Source organism: Castanea sativa, chromosome 7 (assembly GCF_040712315.1).
Source record: "Castanea sativa cultivar Marrone di Chiusa Pesio chromosome 7, ASM4071231v1".
NCBI classification, from domain to species: Eukaryota; Viridiplantae; Streptophyta; class Magnoliopsida; order Fagales; family Fagaceae; genus Castanea; species Castanea sativa.
Genome location: NC_134019.1, coordinates 7,993,493 through 8,012,292, shown reverse-complemented (window position 1 = coordinate 8,012,292; position 18,800 = coordinate 7,993,493). Strand labels below are relative to the sequence as shown.

The 18,800-nt window shown below is 32.8% G+C and overlaps 1 protein-coding gene across 1 annotated transcript; it reads left to right on the top strand.

Moving 5' to 3' along the window:
- The first annotated feature begins 2,344 nt into the window (after window positions 1-2,344).
- LOC142642147 (lupeol synthase-like) lies at window positions 2,345-10,939 on the top strand. The gene is made up of 19 exons (XM_075816502.1): window positions 2,345-2,452; window positions 2,928-3,145; window positions 5,284-5,469; window positions 5,834-5,923; window positions 6,595-6,792; window positions 6,994-7,078; window positions 7,207-7,373; window positions 7,494-7,682; window positions 7,787-7,900; window positions 8,053-8,172; window positions 8,248-8,370; window positions 8,470-8,568; window positions 8,735-8,791; window positions 8,943-8,989; window positions 9,073-9,216; window positions 9,442-9,619; window positions 9,733-9,813; window positions 10,236-10,319; window positions 10,464-10,939. Exons 2-19 carry the CDS (start codon window positions 2,951-2,953, stop codon window positions 10,572-10,574), a joined length of 2,268 nt encoding a protein of 755 aa, XP_075672617.1. The 5' UTR covers window positions 2,345-2,452; window positions 2,928-2,950; the 3' UTR covers window positions 10,575-10,939.
- Window positions 10,940-18,800: the final 7,861 nt, after the last annotated feature.

Here is an 18,800-nt window from a genome sequence, read left to right as displayed (position 1 = left end):
TCACAAAGAAAAAACTAGGAACAAAGAACAAAGAAAAGAAAAGAAGAGGACAATCAATAGTGAGCCTAAGAAAGAAAAGAGTGGGACACGGAGTGAGTTAATGGAAAGAAAGAAAAAAAAAAAGTGTAGGCCAAAAAAAAAATAAAGAGGGAAAAAAAGTGTGGGAACCTGAAATCCAAAAGTTTAGAACATATAGCGACGTTTTCGAAACGTCGCTATAGAGTGTTTGAAAGTGTTTGCTTTAATGAATATCGCGCTTTTTTTTTTTCCCACCAACAGGTGGAGACCATTTGCTGTCATCACTATAACGACGTTTCCGAAAACGTCGCTATAGAGTGTTTGAAAGTGTTTACTTTAGTCAATATAGCGCCCTTTTTTTTTTCTCCCACCAACAGGTGGAGACCATTTGCTGTAATCACTATAGCGACGTTTTAGAAACGTCGCTATAGAGTGTTTGAAAGTGTTTACTTTAGTCAATATAGCGCTTTTTTTTTTCCCACCAATAGGTGGAGACCATTTGCTGTCATCACTATAGCGACGTTTTTGAAAACGTCGCTATAGAGTCTTTCTTTTTTAGCCACATGCTCAGTACATTTTCTTTAATCACTATAGTGACGTTTTAATAAAACGTCGCTATACACGAGATATGCGCTGCTAAAACTATACTTCTTGCGACGTTTTAAGAAACGTTGGTATTGTTTTGAGCTACAGCGACGTTTTTTTAAAAAACGTCGCTAAAATCTCAATCTTTAGCGGCGTTCTTAGAAAACGTCACAGTATGCCACTTATAGTGGCGGATTTAAAAACGTCACTAAAAAAAACGCCGCCTAAACCCAGATTTCTTGTAGTGTCTCTCTCTTTCTCTCTCTTAAATTCTTGACTTAAATGACAACACCCTTCTACCTATTACATTCTTCTTGTTGGAAAATATAGTTTTGCATCTCATACAAAATAAGCAACAGAAAATTAATGGATCTACTTTATTCATGTGAGATAACATGGAACTTTTGAATTTTAAAAACAAATAATAGAAAAGTGCACCTTGATGCTGTGAAATTTAAAACAAAGAAGAAGATTGAATTTGGGAAGACCTTCAATCTTCACCCCAATTTCACATATGCCAAAGATGTGTAGTCTCTTCATCAGTTTTATACATTATTTTTTTTCTCAAGAGCTTGTGTTTTTTCTAAAAACTATTTTTTTTTACTTGTATATACAAATAACTACCTAAATAGTTATTTTATTAAATAACTCTTATTAAATAATTAACTAATTATCTAATTGGGTTGACCTTTTAGGACAACTCAATTGGGCTTTAGTGTATGACTTGGAATAAGACCAAATGGACAAATAAAACTTTAGCTCCAATGAGCTTCTAGCCTATTTGTCAACTCTTGACAAGCCCTAAAATCGCCATTAATTAAAATATTTAATACCACTATAAATATAATTGCACTCTAGACTTTATTAAAATTTTTTTTATCCCAAGACTTTATTATAAAATCAATTAACCCCTTCATGAAAATATTCATAGTAACACAAAGCCATAATATATAAATGTCACTTTGAAAATTACTATCAATTGATCTTTGAGTTCCTAGTTTAATCATATAAGTTATTCATGTATGAAATCAAATTTCGTAAAATATAAACTTTAGTAACTTTTTATTACTAAAGTGATTAGACCTAATATTTTGAATAACTAAATCCATTAAACTTATTTCAAGGGATTATTTTATACTTAGAAAGAGACTATGAATTCTATATTGAGAATATATGTCCTTTCATTACTACATGTGATTTCCCAATGTACTGGAATTTTGATCATTAATATAAATCTTACCCTAGATACATAAAGAATACAACATTTTATATTCAAGTTCACAATTCCCTCAAAATTGAGAATTTATGTTTTTAGTTGACAGTTATTAATAGAATAATTAGTCTCATGCCGGGTTGGTCAATATGTCTTATATACTTAAGACACTTCAACATATCAACTAGAAGTCTTCACTTTTATGATTAAGACAAACCATTTTAATGACACGCTATAGTATTTACAGATGAAATGCCAATTTTCATCACCGATTGTGAACTGAGGTTTTGAGTTTACAAAGAACTTGTAATTTATATTTTTTGTGACTAAATCACATATAATGTATCTTAAGAATTATATGATAATATCCAAATATTTACGTTACCATTATTTTAGATAATAAAACAACTTTTATTATTTTAATACATGATGCTGTACATAATGTCAAGCACAAAATGATACCATAGGTTTTAGAAAACTAATATATCCTAGCACTTCTCTCTCCTAATTCTCTCCTACTTAAAGGGTCAAGACCTCACAATTACACTGCACCCCAAGAAAATTGTTCTCCGAGTGTGCCAGCCTCTTGGTATCTCACTAAGGAACAAACACAAAATTTTCTGTTCCTCTTTAAAGGTATCACTCAAATATTCCCCCTCTTTCTTAATTTCTCACTTTCCAATCTCCAATTTTCTCAAGAAAATGATCTTGATCTCTTTCTATGTAGACTAGGACATATGTGTATGTTACAAAACATATCCCTGGGTCTCTATGAGAGAAACTATTTTGGCTCCAAAGCATGTTATATTAACGTTGTCTTAACTCCATCATCAAAAAAATAAAAAGAAAGTTGTCCTAAGACCTAGCCCCGTTTTTATACATTTTCTTTGCAATATAGTTTTAATTTTTCGAGAATTTATATCAGGGTTTGTTCTTGGATAAGATATAATTTGCACATATATATTTTCTAAGAAATATGTTGTGGTTGGCTATGATTTATATTATCCAAGGTTTCATACCAGCTATGACTCTCTCTCTGTGTGTACATAGTTGGGTTTGTTTCATTCAAATATTATTCTAATTATCACATTTACTTGTCTCATGACTGTAGGACTTGCGTTACGTATTTAGAGGATGTGGAAACTGAAGATGGCCGAAGGAGGGCCAGATTTGGTTAGTCTAAACAATTTCATTGGGCGGCAACACTGGGAATTTGACCCTGATGCCGGTACTCCAGAAGAGCGTGCTGAAGTTGAAAGAATGCGTGAGGAGTTTAAGAAAAACCGGTTTCATAAGAAACAAAGTGCTGATCTTTTGATGAGGATGCAGGTAACTATATATGTGTGTGTGTATCTTTTCTCCTGAGAATATCATGTTGAACATTTCATCATGTTCATTAGCATACAAGCATCATAAACTATTCAACCAGCCATATAGAGTAGACCACAGGCTTTTGATCCTTTCAATGAATCTATCCCCTGTTTTCTTATCCAACGCAAGAATATTATTGACGTCCTTTTTGACTCGTTTAAGTTTGGTGCACGGGGATACACGCAACACGAGTAAGAAAAATCTCACGTTTGGCTTCATAAATTAACGAGTGTTTTTGTGCACTAGTTGAATATATTTCAAAAGGTTTCATTTGAAGTAGCAAAACTAATAAATAAATGCTCTCTAAATTGAAAATAGCTCAACTGTTTATAAAACGCTAATTGTTTGAAAATTTAACATTAAAAGTGTATTAGGATACCATTAACAAGATCTCCCTTAGTTTTTTTTAAAGGGTATCTTAGAGTATTTACTTAAGATCTTTCCATATATAGATCACACGCACAGTGCCATATTTGTTGGTAAGTAATATATGCACAAGATATAGGAAATCAAAATACATGTTTTTTTTTTTTTTTTTTTACCACGGCTCTCCCTTGAAGCAGTGATCACTTTATAAGTATAAATATTTGTGGGGTGTGAGAGGTAAGAGTCGAGATTCAAGTCTCTCTAAGAGGGAGCTTCACATACTTATACGCTTAGATTATGTTAGAGTAAAAATTCTATCTTGTATAAAAAAATGTGTTTTTTTTTAAGAATTCAAAATCTAAAATATATTGGGTTGCTTGTTTCATGGAAAGCAGAGGCGATATGTAATAGTTATTATTATTATTATTATGACTGTTATCCTGATGATATCTTACCTTCACATCTCTAACTTTTTATCTATTAATTTGACGTGTGCAGCACATGACTAGTACTTTAGGTCCTCATATCTAGGGTTGTGTTTATTTCACATCACTTATTGCATACAAACGTACACATATATCTCTATACTAAGATCATAATTTCAAAAATTTTGAATTGAAACCGTGAGTCAAGATTGCAATGCAAAAAGTTTATGCATGTATATTTGTGTGCAATAAGCAGTGTATACTAGTATATACCCTTTTAAGGTCTATAACCTAGACATGCAAGTAGTAAACTTTTCGATACGTAAAGCTTGTGATCAAATTTGTTGTTTCATATTTTAATTTGCGTGGGTCCTAAACATAAAGGTATCTTTTTATTCAACATATTTTTACACCTTTTAGATGGCGTACAAGTTAAAATGTCAATTAAAGTTTGCTATGTTTAAATGTCAGCTTAAGGGACATTTTGGGCTGCAAGATGTCCCTGTCGTTAGCAGACATTTCTGTCTTTGCTATCTGGAGTTTAAATTTTATAACCTAAAAAACCTAATATCACAAATAAATGCATAACTTATTTCACAATTGTCTATATGACCAATTGTGAGTAATAGAGAAAACGTGATGGTTGTGTATAAAAATGACAAACAACTAATTATAATTTGTTATATAAGATAGTTTTGGTAAAGTTATGATTTTTTATTTGGTAGTAGAATTAATCATTTTGTAATCATAGAACTTCTATGTTTCTTTCTTTTTATTTTAATTTATTTTTTATAATGAAGCATACAACTTCTATCCACTGGTCAAAGTCAAGGAACCTAAAATCTATAGTACGGTAGCACTCAGTGAGAAGTAGTTCTACCAAATTTGCCAAATTTCTAGGATCGCTAAGACTAATTTTTGTTTAAAACAAGCAGCAACAACATCAAAAATATTATATATATATATATATATTTCAGTATATTTTTTTCCTTGAAATTTGCAGTATATTTGATTTTTGGTCCTTCAAATTTAAAAAGTTCAGATTGGATCCATAATTTTTTCTTAAAAGTAAACAATTCCATCCTTCTGTGTATGGGTCATCTATTTTAAATTATTAGAGATATCATGGTTCATAAGGCTTAAATATATTGTAGGCCTATGTACTTTAATATATTTTCCCAATACATAATAAAAATTTGTAATTTAGTGCTTTGTGTTTGAGTCTTATAAATTCTATTTGTGAGTCATTGTCTCATTTTTTTCAGTTGGACTTATCTCTAACTCTTTGATATTGCAAACTCACAGCTTCGAAATGAGAACCCATGTGGGCCTATTCCACCACCAGTCCAAGTAAAAGAAACAGAGGTGATAACAGGGGAAGCAGTGATAACTACTCTGAAAAGAGCACTGAGCTTTTTTTCATCCATTCAAGCCCATGATGGCCACTGGCCTGCTGAATCTGCTGGCCCTTTGTTTTTCCTTCAACCCATGGTATGTATTTTCACACCATTTGTTTCTTAAAAAACTCTCTCTCTCTCTCTCTACCTTTGCTTAAGAAAATAAAAATGTTGTCAAAATTGTAACACTTCTTGAATATGTTCATTCCATAAGGCCAATCAGATTGGTACAATTTCTAGAATTATTAAAAAAACAAAAAAGGGCCATTAGATTGGTGCAATTTCTTGCATGTCCTTTTTGATTTTTGGAATTCAGGCTCTTAACCGCACAACCAAACGCGTCTGTGTGTGTGTATATGTATATTGTATTTATGACTTGCTATATGGGGATGGCTGAAAAATTTAACCTAGTGACTTGTTTGTTACATTTAACATAACTTCAAATTATTGCCATGCAGGTAATGGCATTGTACATCACGGGAGGTCTCAATGCTATGCTTTCACCAGCACACCAGAAGGAAATAATTCGATACTTGTATAATCACCAGGTAATATTTTGTTGTAATTGAAAATGAATTTGTTTTCAAATAACTTATAGTTCCAAAGGATCTCTATAAATTCGAGAGTGGAACAAAAGGTCAAAGGGAATGGCATCCCTTATTAATAGAAGGCAAATCACATTTTTATCCCCCCATTTAATTTTTTTTCTAATTAAATGGAGGACAAAAATGTGATTTCCCTTCTATCAATAAGGGTATATATATATATATATATATATATAAAATAGTTGTCCTCCAACGCATTACATGAAAATCATGAAACATATATAAATCATATAATTCATTAAATTGTTTAAACAAGTCACATTATTATTAACTAAAAAAAGAAAAGAAAAGATCATTTGACATCACATAATTACAAGAAAGAATTCTTTAGAGATGAGGGAGGATAAAAATACACCTAAAGTTTGGACATCCTGTTACCAAAAAAAAGCTCCCCCCCACCCCCCCCAAAAAAAAAGACACTAAAAATATATACCAAATGTCTTTTGAGTTTCACCTAGTGAATTGGGGGGATTTTTCTCCAATATGATTTGGAAGAAAATTCTGTCCATTTTCTTTATAAACTCATCACACAGTGTTAGCATATATTCAACAAGCCAACAAGCCTAAGAAATTGAAAATTTTAAACTATGTAAGTTTGTTTGTTTGTTGGACAGAATGAAGACGGAGGTTGGGGCTTCCATATTGAAGGTCATAGTACAATGTTTGGCACAGCTTTGAGCTACATTGCCTTAAGGCTACTTGGAGAGGGACCTGAAGATGGTGAAGACATGGCTATGGCTAGAGGACGGAAATGGATCCTTGACCATGGTAGTTTAGTAGCAATTCCATCATGGGGAAAGTTTTGGGTCACGGTATAACCAATTGAACCTGTTAGTCAGTCTTGCTATGGTTAATGTTATACTACTTAATAATTTTTTATTCAATTAACGTATTAAAATTTCATTATTTGATTATATGTTCTTTATATTCTTAACATGTATTGCCAAATTTTGTGTCAATCAGATGTCATTTATTTCTGTAAGTAAACTTAAAATGCCTCATCTTTTGTATAGGTACTAGGAGTATATGAGTGGTCAGGCTGCAATCCACTGCCCCCAGAATTCTGGATTCTTCCTAATTTCTTCCCTATGCATCCAGGTTTTTGTAACTCACATCTTTTTGTTGAAAAGAACACTTTTTAAGTTGCATATCACTCAAAAAATTTATGTAGCAGTTAGCATGGCGCATGTATCTAATCATCACGACCTTCATTATTTGAAATACAGGCAAAATGTTATGCTACTGTCGCTTGGTTTACATGCCAATGTCTTATTTATATGGGAAGAGATTTGTCGGTCCAATCACCAGCTTGATTCAATCAATAAGACAAGAGTTATACAATGAACCTTACCATCAAATTAACTGGAACAAAGCTAGGAGTACAATTGCTAAGGTTATTTGAAGTCATTTTGCATTTCTTGTCCATGTTATAAATATCAATATTATATCCTGCTTATTGGCAATTTTCACAAAGTTGATGCCTACTTATAACTTAAACAATTTGCTAATTTAGGAGGATCTCTACTATCCGCATCCCTTCATGCAAGATATGCTATGGGATTTCCTTCACCATGTAGCCGAGCCTATCCTAACACGTTGGCCCTTTTCAATGTTGAGAGAGAAGGCAATAAAAGTTGCAATTGGTCATGTACGTTATGAGGATGAGAACACCAGATACCTTTGCATTGGAAGCGTAGAAAAGGTCAATACTTGTGTTGCAGTTCAATTCGAATGAAAGAAATATAAAATCAAAGTATTTGGTGTGCCTTCATTGAATTAAATTTGTCAAGGTTACTCGTATTACAGCTTTTATGTTTGCTTGCCCGTTGGGTTGAAGATCCAAATTCAGAGGCATACAAGCTTCATCTAGCCAGACTTCCAGACAACTATTGGGTTGCTGAAGATGGCTTAAAAGTTCAGGTAATATGACCATTCCCTTGCGTCTTCCGGTTACTTGACTTTTCTAGAAAAAGCAAAAAAGCATAATTAGCAGATCCATAAGCCTGAGTATGTTAATGCAATCACATATACTTAAAAGCATTTACTTATGATGCTTGATTTATGTGATGTAGAGTTTTGGCAGTCAGATGTGGGATGCAGGTTTTGCTATTCAAGCAATTCTCTCTTGTAATCTAAATGAAGAGTATGGATCAACACTCAGGAAATCACATGAGTTTGTCAAGGCTTCACAGGTCAGAATATATATCAAATACTGCTTACGTGATTATATGAAAGATAATGCTTAACTTAATCATGTTATTTTCTAGGTCCGGGAAAACCCTTCTGGTGACTTCAAAGCTATGTACCGACACATTAGCAAAGGAGCATGGACTTTCTCAATGCGGGACCATGGTTGGCAAGTCTCTGACTGCACAGCAGAAGGGCTAAAGGTAATGCCAACTCTAATACATTTATGATTTATACAAACATTCTCATGGTTCATTTCAAAGGAAAAATTTTGAATTTTGGTAAAACCTTCTATTTTTCAGGTTGCACTTTTGTTCTCACAAATGCCTCAAGACCTTGTTGGCGAAAAAATGGAGACAGACAGGTTCTATGATGCTGTGAATGTCATTCTTTCTCTACAAGTAAGAATTCAACCTTGCAGATTCTTTTTTTTTTGGGGACAAATTTACATTAAGTACAAGTTGTGTGGGAGTTATATTATCCACTTCACTTATTTAACTTTATTAGGTTAAATGATTCTGAAATGCATCACTTTTAATAATTGACTTTCTTTTAATACCAATACAGAGTAGCAATGGGGGTTTCCCAGCATGGGAGCCTCAAAGAGCTTACCGTTGGTTGGAGGTAACTTCTCTAATAAACCTACTAGTTTCTTCCTAACTTGTTTCAATATCTCAACTTTTCCTTGTAAGATAGGTTTGTACACGTTTATGGCAAAAAACAATTGTTTTATACTCACCACTCATTCCCATATTTTTGTATCTTATTTTTGCAGAAATTCAACCCCACAGAGTTCTTTGAAGATACTCTTATTGAGAGAGAGTAAGTTATCTTCCAGCACAAGAATAGTTGTCATGGTATTGGTCATGTTATCTTCCTAACATTAAAATTGAAACACTTTATAGGTACGTAGAATGTACTTCATCAGCGGTTCAAGGCTTGGCACTCTTTAGGAAATTCTATCCCAAGCACCGTAGAACAGAGATAGACAGTAGCATTTCCAATGCAATTCAATACATTGAAGACGTACAAGAACCTGATGGATCATGGTAATATGTTTTTTGCACACTTATATTCTTGATTCACACCATGGAAGTACTGCTCTATAGCCACACAGTTTTCTTTCGACATTTAGACATAGAAAATAAAAGTAGCCAACTATGATAATATCAGTAAGAGATTGCACCAAATTTTACTTTTTTCCTTCTCTTTTCTATTGCTTGATGCTAAAAGGGGAAACCATCAATACTTACACAAGATTAATACTTATGTAGGTATGGTCATTGGGGGATTTGCTACACCTATGGTACATGGTTTGCTGTAGGAGCATTGGCAGCTTGTGGAAGAAACTATAGAAATTGTCCCGCATTGCGCAAAACTTGTGAATTTCTGCTATCGAAGCAGCTACCTAATGGTGGATGGGGAGAGAGTTACCAATCAAGCCAAAACAAGGTTTGTAAATTTGATTCGATTTAAATTGGTACTTCTTTGTGCAACAGGTGTGGACAGATATAGAAGGGAGGAAATGGAAATAGAGAATTCAAATAAGTTTCTTTGTGCAACAGGTGTGGACAAATATAGAAGGCAACCGTGCAAATTTGGTCCAAACCGCATGGTCGCTGTTATCGCTTATTGATGCTGGGCAGGTTGGTACATCACTTTCTCATAAACTATTTAATAAGTTGTACATTAACATGACTAATTTAGGTTTCAGCAATAGTTAAGAGTTGGAAATTAGTTGGGGAAGTGTCATGAAAATTAGTAATCCAAGATATCAATCTCCAATCTACCACTGGTCATGATATCAATCACATCTGCAGTTATGCCCCAAAAGTATTAGTCAGGTTACTATGGGGTTCCTCGTAATCACTAATATTCAAAACCAATTCACGTAATCTAGGATATCATACATTTTAAAACAAAAATTAAGATCTAAACAAATAAACTTATGAAACTTTAAAACTTAAGTATTAGATGATAGCAAAATTTAGAAGGTGAGCTTTCAGTGATTGCTTTGGAAGTGCAGATGGATCCCATAAACTGATTCTAAACGTTTTTATAAACTTAGGCCGAGATAGATCCAACACCAATTCATCGTGGAGTCAGAGTGCTGATCAATGCACAAATGGAAGATGGTGACTTCCCTCAACAGGTAATTCCTGTTTATTCAAAACCCAAGGCATTTAGATAAGTGTTTGACTTAGTTGTGTTGTTCTTTCATTTCTTTTGTCAAAATAACTTCTACATACCAAGATATTTTTTGAAGCATAATATAACCAATTATTATTGGCAACAGGAAATCACTGGAGTATTTATGAGGAACTGTACACTAAACTACTCTTCATATAGAAACATTTTTCCCATATGGGCTCTTGGAGAATATCGGAGGCAAGTTCTATTTGCATAAAACCTGAATGCGTAAACAAAGGATTGCATATTGAAGTGCACCACCAATCTCCAATATATATACAACTTTCACATAAGCAAGAAATATAGATAACTATATACTACTTGAAAGATGTAAAATATATCATAATGTAGTTTTTTGTGAGACAAATGGTTTGTCCCTCTACAAAAAATAAATGTCCGTTTAGTTTGTATAAGGATCTCCTTCATTAATTTTCTGCAACTTAATCATGTAAAGTAATATTTGTGGACTTATCCAAAAGGAAATGTAATATTTGTGGATTCTATATGTGCAAGTGCAACATACTATGTTGAATTACAGTGTGTATACTTTCGTAAGAAATGAATAAGGTGACCCTTTCACAATTACTGTGTGGATTCTCTCTCTCTCTCTCTCTCTCTCTCTATTATTTTAGGAACCAGTTTTATAAAGTGACCCTTTCACAATATGTAAGTCTCACAGGTGTATAGCTCACCAAATATAAATGCTTGTTTGATTAATAACCTACTTAAGTTTGTGAACCCTTTTCTTCTTATTGCTTGCCATAAGAATTACTCGTAGTTTGCATGACTTTTATCATGTTATTAAGTCATCTATGCACATTAATATATTGCAAATATTTGTTTGTGGAAGTTTAGTGAAATTTTCCCAATTTCACAAGAATTCAAGTTTTTAAATATCTTTTAGCCCCTTGGAATGAGAATATAAGATTGGTTTGCCAGTAGGTGGGGGTCTGAAAGATTAGGTTGTTTAAAGAAGCTTTGCTTGAAAAATGGTTATGACACTTCAGGAAAAAAAGTAACAGGTTATGACGTTAGTAACTAAATATGGTGTGGGATTGGTGCTCTAGACATGTAAGAGGGGACTCATGGGTGTGGGATATGGAAGATATTAGGGCAGGATCAGAGAGTTTTTTTGAAAAAGTAGTGTATGTTGTAGGGGTGGGTCATTGCATTCGGTTTTGGTAGGACCCTTGGAGTGGGCATACTCCTCTCTAAAGGATATACTTAAGAGATCTTTGGTGAAGTAAAAACAATGCTTGGCAGCTATTAGGATTTTATGGTGTAATCGATCATCTAAGTCTAATTAATTTTAGGCTAAAATGCAAAACTAACCATCTAACTTTCACCTTTTGTCATTTCAGTCCTTTAAGTTTTAGTTTTGTCATGTTAGTCCTCTAAGTTTCAAAATTTGACAATTTAGTCTTCTGTTAGGACTCTGTTAACTGCTACAATCTACTAACCAAAACGACACAATTTTGGACTATTTTTGTTAGTTTCTTAAAAAAAAAACTGAAAACATTAATTACAAAAAAGAAAAAAGAAAAAAGAAAAGAAACTTGGGGGAACATTTTCGTTCCTTGCCAATTGAAAATAATCTTAAACTACCCAAACGTTATACTTTGAGAAGTGAGAATGCAAAACAAACACACAAAATTAAAAAAATTTAATCAAAACCCATTTCACAATTTGCCTAGAAGAAACATAAACATGTTATCTTTAATAATACCTTGATTGTGATCTTTGGCTTTATGGGCTTACTAGCACCCAACAAAATCAAAAAAAAGATAGTGTGTATGAGAAACCCAAGCACAAAAGCAAGAACAAGCAACAACGAAGAAGACCCTTTACACGCTCTTCATATTCAAGAAGTCCTTTAATCACATCACATTGGTCCTTCCATGGCTTCTGACCTCTTCTCCCTCTCCTTATCTCTCACTCTCACTCTTTCTCTTTCTCCCTCTTTCTTTCTCGTTTCTCCCTCAATCCCTCAGCCCCTTAATTTTTTTCGTAGAGAAACTGGTTTCATGATTTTAGGCTAGGTATTGTATTGGTGGGTGGGGGTGGGGTCTTTTGTATTGTTTTTCAGTTGGCAGTCCCTTAAGTTTTATTTTTATTTTTAAAATTAATGTTTTCAGCTTTTTTTTTTAATTAACAAATTAAGAAAATTGAGTCCAAAACGGTGTCATTTTGGATAGCAGACATCATCAGTTAATAGAGTCCTAATGGACAAAATTTGAAACTTAGAGGACTAAAATGACAAAAGGTGAAAGTTAGAGGGTCAGTTTTGCATTTTAGCCTTAATTTTATTTCCTGATTTTAACTAGGAAAGCCCTAGGGCTTCTCAGCTAAACTAGAAAATGAAACGTCTTGAACCAAAAGTAAAAGATTTGGAAGTTCGATTATGTGTGGGGAAGATATTAGGTATCCCCACAACACTTATCCAAAAGGACAGTACATTATTTCAAACTTAATCTTAAATTTCACTATTTTAAGTAATAACTAGTATATTTGGCATTTGGTTAAAAAAGAAAACATGATATAGATGTACATGTGTGATAATGCAAAGATAAAACCTATCACAGGATGACGTGTAATCTATCCTAGTATGACATATATAGAAATGACATGTAATCTATTCTAAGATGACATACAAAGAAGACATGCAATATACCCTAAGATGACATGTTAAAACATATGTATAAGAAAGACATAAAATATCCTAGGATGACATGAAATAACATGCAATCTATCGTAAGATGACATGTGCAATCTAAATTATAATGGCAAGTGAATGACATATATAGCATGAATAATTTAAACAAGATCTAAGGAATATGCCTTATACGTTTAAATTTAACCGAAAACATTCTAGGTCTCACCTTTATTTTCATGCAAAAATCAACAAAATAAGACGTTAATTAAAAGAGTGGGGGGGGGGGGGGAGGGGAGGGGGTTATGTTTGGATTTTAGGGTGAACATGGACTTAATGGAGCTAAGCCATGGGCAAAGCATCACATTTTAAAAGTTAAAACTCCCAAAGTAAAATTCCTATGAGCTTTTAATCTTAAAAAAAAAAAAAAAAATCTCTTCAAAGATTTTTTGTGTAGAGCTCATAGGATTTGTGTGTGTGTGTGTGTGTGTGGAGAAAATCATTAAAAGAAAAGATTAAAATCCCATAGGTTTAATTTTTTTTTTAATCTTTTGAAAAATCTCCTAGAAGGGAAATAATTAAAGTCAGTTTTTAAATTGGAAAGAATCCCTAAAAAGGGAAAAGATTAATTCCATGGGTTTTACACCTTAATAAGTCTCCAAAAAGAGAAAAGAATTAGGAAGGCCCTATGGGTTTTTATCTTGAAAAGCTCAAGAAAATCCATTGGTGGAAACCCCAAGTTACCATTATTCTTATGTATGCCTTTTCCTTTAGCCGTTTTAATACGGGGCTTTGAGTTTACAACCTTAACTAGAGAGTCTAGTTAAGGTATAAATCCCATGTATATATGTCCAACAAATGGGAATATATATAAGCAAGGCCAAACAAAATAAAATGACATAGACATATCATAAATTATCAAACCAACATCATCAAGACACAAGCATCATCAATACAATAAAAGTTCTAATCATAGGATGACCAAGAAAAAAGGATATAACTTTAAAGAATATGATGCAAGACTTATTAAAAAGTAAACCTCATACATGACAACCTAAAAAGAAGGGGAAATTTAAGGTAAAGATGTAAGCTTTGAGAACAAAGATTGAAACTTTGTCTAAAAAGGTTACACTTTGAACCTAAACATGAAAACTAACATGTATAGAAGAATATTCACAAAAAGAAAGCGAGCCCAAGTCCAAGATTCAAACTTTGACATAGAAAACACCCCAGCATAGGACATAAAAAACAAAGCAAACTTTAAGCCAAAATGCAAACTTTTATACACATAGGAGATAAACAAAGCATAGGACATAATAAACAAGAAAGCTTTAAAATAAAAATGCAAACTTTTTATGTTCAAATGTCATATTCAAGCTGTGAATGTTGGTCCATGCACAGCTTCAAGCTGTGCATGTATAAAAATTCAATGTTTATTCTAGCTTTAAATCCAGTTTTGATCCATCTCAGGTATTGATTTTGCAGACTAATTTGAAGGCCTTTCCGAAATTTGATTTAAATGATCTTGGTGTGCACAGAAAGATCTTGTAGCGTAAATTCCATAGGTTCCGGCCTCAGGTCATTTGGAGCTCCATGCTAAAAGTTATTATCCTCTAAAGTTGGTTGCCCATATTAATTTCCATGGTTTAGGCTATTCTTTCCGGCTTAATATAATTCAGACGTCCTCTTATCGAGCCTTTTGTTCCAAGAAGTTAAGGATTGCTCCTAGTTCAGGAAAGAATATCCAAGATCCATGAGCAATTAAGAATCAGAGTGCAAAGTTAGTACAAAAAATTAAAAAAGCAATTTTATTAGTTTTCCTTAACTTTGACCTATTTTGATAGGCCAAAAATGTATTGACCCATTGTGATGAATTAATTGATTAATTAGCCAAATTTATTAATTAATCAAATTAATATGCAATGTATGTGGCAGCACAAACAAATCACAAACTAAAATAAAATATAGCGGAAAATAAATTTGATAAGGTGATTTGTTTTCGAATGGGGAAAACCTCCAAGTTAAAAACCTCACTAGGTGATTTTAAGGTCACCACTCCCAAGAATTCACTATTATCACTACAAGTGTCAAGTAAAGGAATCCCAGTACCTTATACCAACCTACAGTTGAACCTTTACCTCAATATTCAATTGGACTTGTTCTGTAGTGACAATCTCTCATTTTAATACATGGCTCCTAGTATGCAACCAACCAATAGATGCGCGAATCCTAGTACATGACTTGATCACCAACTTGAGAAGGATGTTGGCTGTAAAGTTCTTTAATTCATCACACGATGAAGATCACGAAGTCGGTTGGTCACAAAACCCTACCATGTACAAACACAGCAGCTTCGTCAAGAGAAGGAAGAACTAGGGCAAATTAGGTTTCTCGTTATAATTAGCATGAACAACACTTTGCTGCACACTTGTGCAATTGTGCTTATTGTGACAGCCCTTAAAATAATCCTTATATATATTTAGGGTTGTGAGAAAGGAAGGCCTAAACACATATTCACGAATTGGAATGAAATCAGAATTGAAAATCTAATTTTCATAATTCTCGATAGATACCCTATCTATCGAGTAGCTGTCAAGTTTTGGACTTAGACAGTTTTTTTAAATCTCAATAGACACTAGCCGTCGAGTCTTAAAAACCAGCACCTCATTACTTTATTCTTAGACAGACTTGCATGGCTTTAACACTTAAACTTAAAACCTTGTTCCTTGAAGTATTAAACATATTCTAGATCTACCCAATTACAAGTAAAGTATGTTTTGTCAAAGGATTAGCCAATACATGATGACATATGTTTCTAATATGAATCACAAATGTCTTAACATATTTTTCAACTAAACCTTTTATAGGTCTCAGTCTATAGCTGCGTTTGAAAGAACACGGCTATAGACCTATAGGACCTATAGTCGCGGTCTATAGGCTGCGTGTATAAATGCGGCTATAAACCAAATAGGGCTATAACCGCGTTTTAAAAACATGGCTATACCGCTATAGCCCTCGTTTTTTGTAGTGCATATAATGCCTACTTCCTAAAGATCATTGATTTTTTCATTTCCAAATTTCAAGTTAAGTGAGCTTGATGCTTTGGAAAATGGATAGAAACAAGGTTTAAATAAATAATAATAGTAAAGTGGTTTTATCGATTTTTGATAAAGTAATCTTATTTAACTGAGATTTTAATAGATCAAGCTCACCAAATTAAAATTCATCACAAGAACTTTCCAATGACACCTTAATAATATGTTGCCAATTTTAATCCCCAAGAAACATATTTAGTTTTTTTTTTCTTCTGTTTTTTGCGAGATCTTTTGCTCATTTTAAGTTTAATTTGGACCCGTGAACTATCAAATTGAAGGAAATTATAATATCTATGACATGGGCCATAAATTATCCCGATCCAATGGTCATATATTTTTTTAGTCAAAACAGGGGGTCATAAAGTGGGTTGACTACAATCAAACTTTTGAACAATGTTTGGAAAATTAAATTTTACTTTGGAAAGATGAAAATTATCATTATTTTGACTTAGTTTAATTGCTGGTCAACTTGGTCAAAGATTGGTAAACATGGGTATTTTGATCATTTTAACCTTAAAACTAAAAATTGAGATGATCTACCGTCTAATTAGGATAAATTCCATCATTTTAAAAATTCCCATAACCTTGTGATTAATTTTTTTTTTAATTTTTGTGAAAAATAGGGTTTGACACATAAATGAATGCGAACAAAATACGATATCAATAGATTTTTTTTTTGAATCAAATGGTGGATTGAGTAAAATGTTAATTTTAATTAAAATGATATTTTATTAATTTCAATTGATAATAAGTACTAATATTTATTAAATAGTTACAATAAATTCTTTTTTATATTATGTAATAAGGGCATAGGAGAAGGGGCGGCTCCACATTGGGTCTAGGGTGGTCACAAAGGACCATCTTGACATGGAAAATATTATTATTATTATAATTATTATTATTATTATTATTATTATTATTATTATTAAATTTCTAAAAAAAATTATGATTTTTTTTATCCTTAAAAAATTTGTGACTGCCCGAATTATTTTAAACCCAACATAGTTAAACATTAATATTGAACAAAGTTTGGTAACAAACTTGGTTGTAGGGTTTATAAACCATGGCCATTGCGTGTGGGAGTAAATATATAAAAATTACATTTTTTATCGTCTCATTATTTTTTTCACCATACAAAAGAGTTTTTTATTTCTTCACTTTTTCAACCCAAACCAAACACAACGAGGAAAAACTAAAATCTCTTCTATCCCCCCTCCCCACATCACTTGGGGAGAGCTCTGCCCTTTTTCTTTGAATACTATAAAAGGCCCCACGACCCTTTTCTCAAAAATACAGAGAATTACTCCAAAAAAGTGATTCAAGGGAAGTTTTTTAATTTGAAAAGCATCCTAAAATTAAAATTTATTGGTTATAACTTATTTTAGTCCAAAGCCTTCTAGTTAAATGGTTATCATTTTTTTATTTATAAAATTGTTTGTACATGAACTATTTTGGTATTTTTTTTGATAATCGAGAAAGGGGAGCGGGGGTGACTATGTGTGACTCACCCTTTTGGGTGTGACCATACGGGCACCTTCCTGCTAGGAAATGTCGAATTGAGCTATAGTTATTGTGACTGGGGTGCCACAGACCTCATCTTAGCACCCTAAGAGAGCTAGCCGTAAGACGCAACACATGAGTGCTTTCACCTCCCATCCCTAGTACCCGTCGGGGTTCGAATGAGGGATCATTGTGCATGCGCACGGGCTCCTTATTGCTAGGCCACCCCTCTTGGGGAAACTACTTTGGTATTAGAACAATATATACAAGCCCCGCATATACTGTGGGTTATATACTAGTTTTATTAACAGAGAAAGTGGCCTAACCTAAGAACCGACACAATTACTCTGTTATTATTATTATTATTTTACTTTATAGCTTAAGATTGTTTGTGGCTCCTCAACAGTTAATTGAGTTCTAGCCTATTCATAATTTTTTTAGAGTCTCCTATGATTCCAACAAAATAATCAATATATTTTACTAAATATAAAAATATAATTTGACAACTTCAATAAGAAAATAACGTAGCAACATAATTAAATATATCAACGTAATTCTTGATTTTGAATTGTAAATTAATACATATAGTTAGTCCAACTTCAACATTTAGGAAAAAAAAAAAACTTACTATAACTACAAATCTTATACATGTAACATGATGCTAGATTATAATTAAATAATTTAAATAGTGAAAACATCCAATGTGAAAGCAAGGGCTGGGGTGGGGGACATGCCTCGTGAGTATGCTGTTAAGGTAAGGGTTGAAGTCCAAGTCTATAGAAAAGAACTTCACACACACATATATATACATACATACATACATACATACATATACATATATATATATATATATATATATATAGAGAGAGAGAGAGAGAGAGAGAGAGAGAGAGAGAATCTTTAAAATGTGGATGTAATTTGTTCTCTCTGATTGGTAGGGGGTCCAAGGGGCTATAGATAAATACTTGAAATAGATATTTTAGAAAATAATTGGGTAAAAGTCCAAGCTATAAATCTCTTCAACCACGAATAATAGAACAAGTACTTTCTTTTCCTATTTCCATATTCTTCTCCTTCAGTCTATAACTATGGTACAACATGCAAGTTCATGAGATCTCTCTTGTAGCAAATATGTCAAGTTACTTACGTAATAAACCAAATAACAAAATATAATGTGAAAAGTTGGTGGAATTATAAT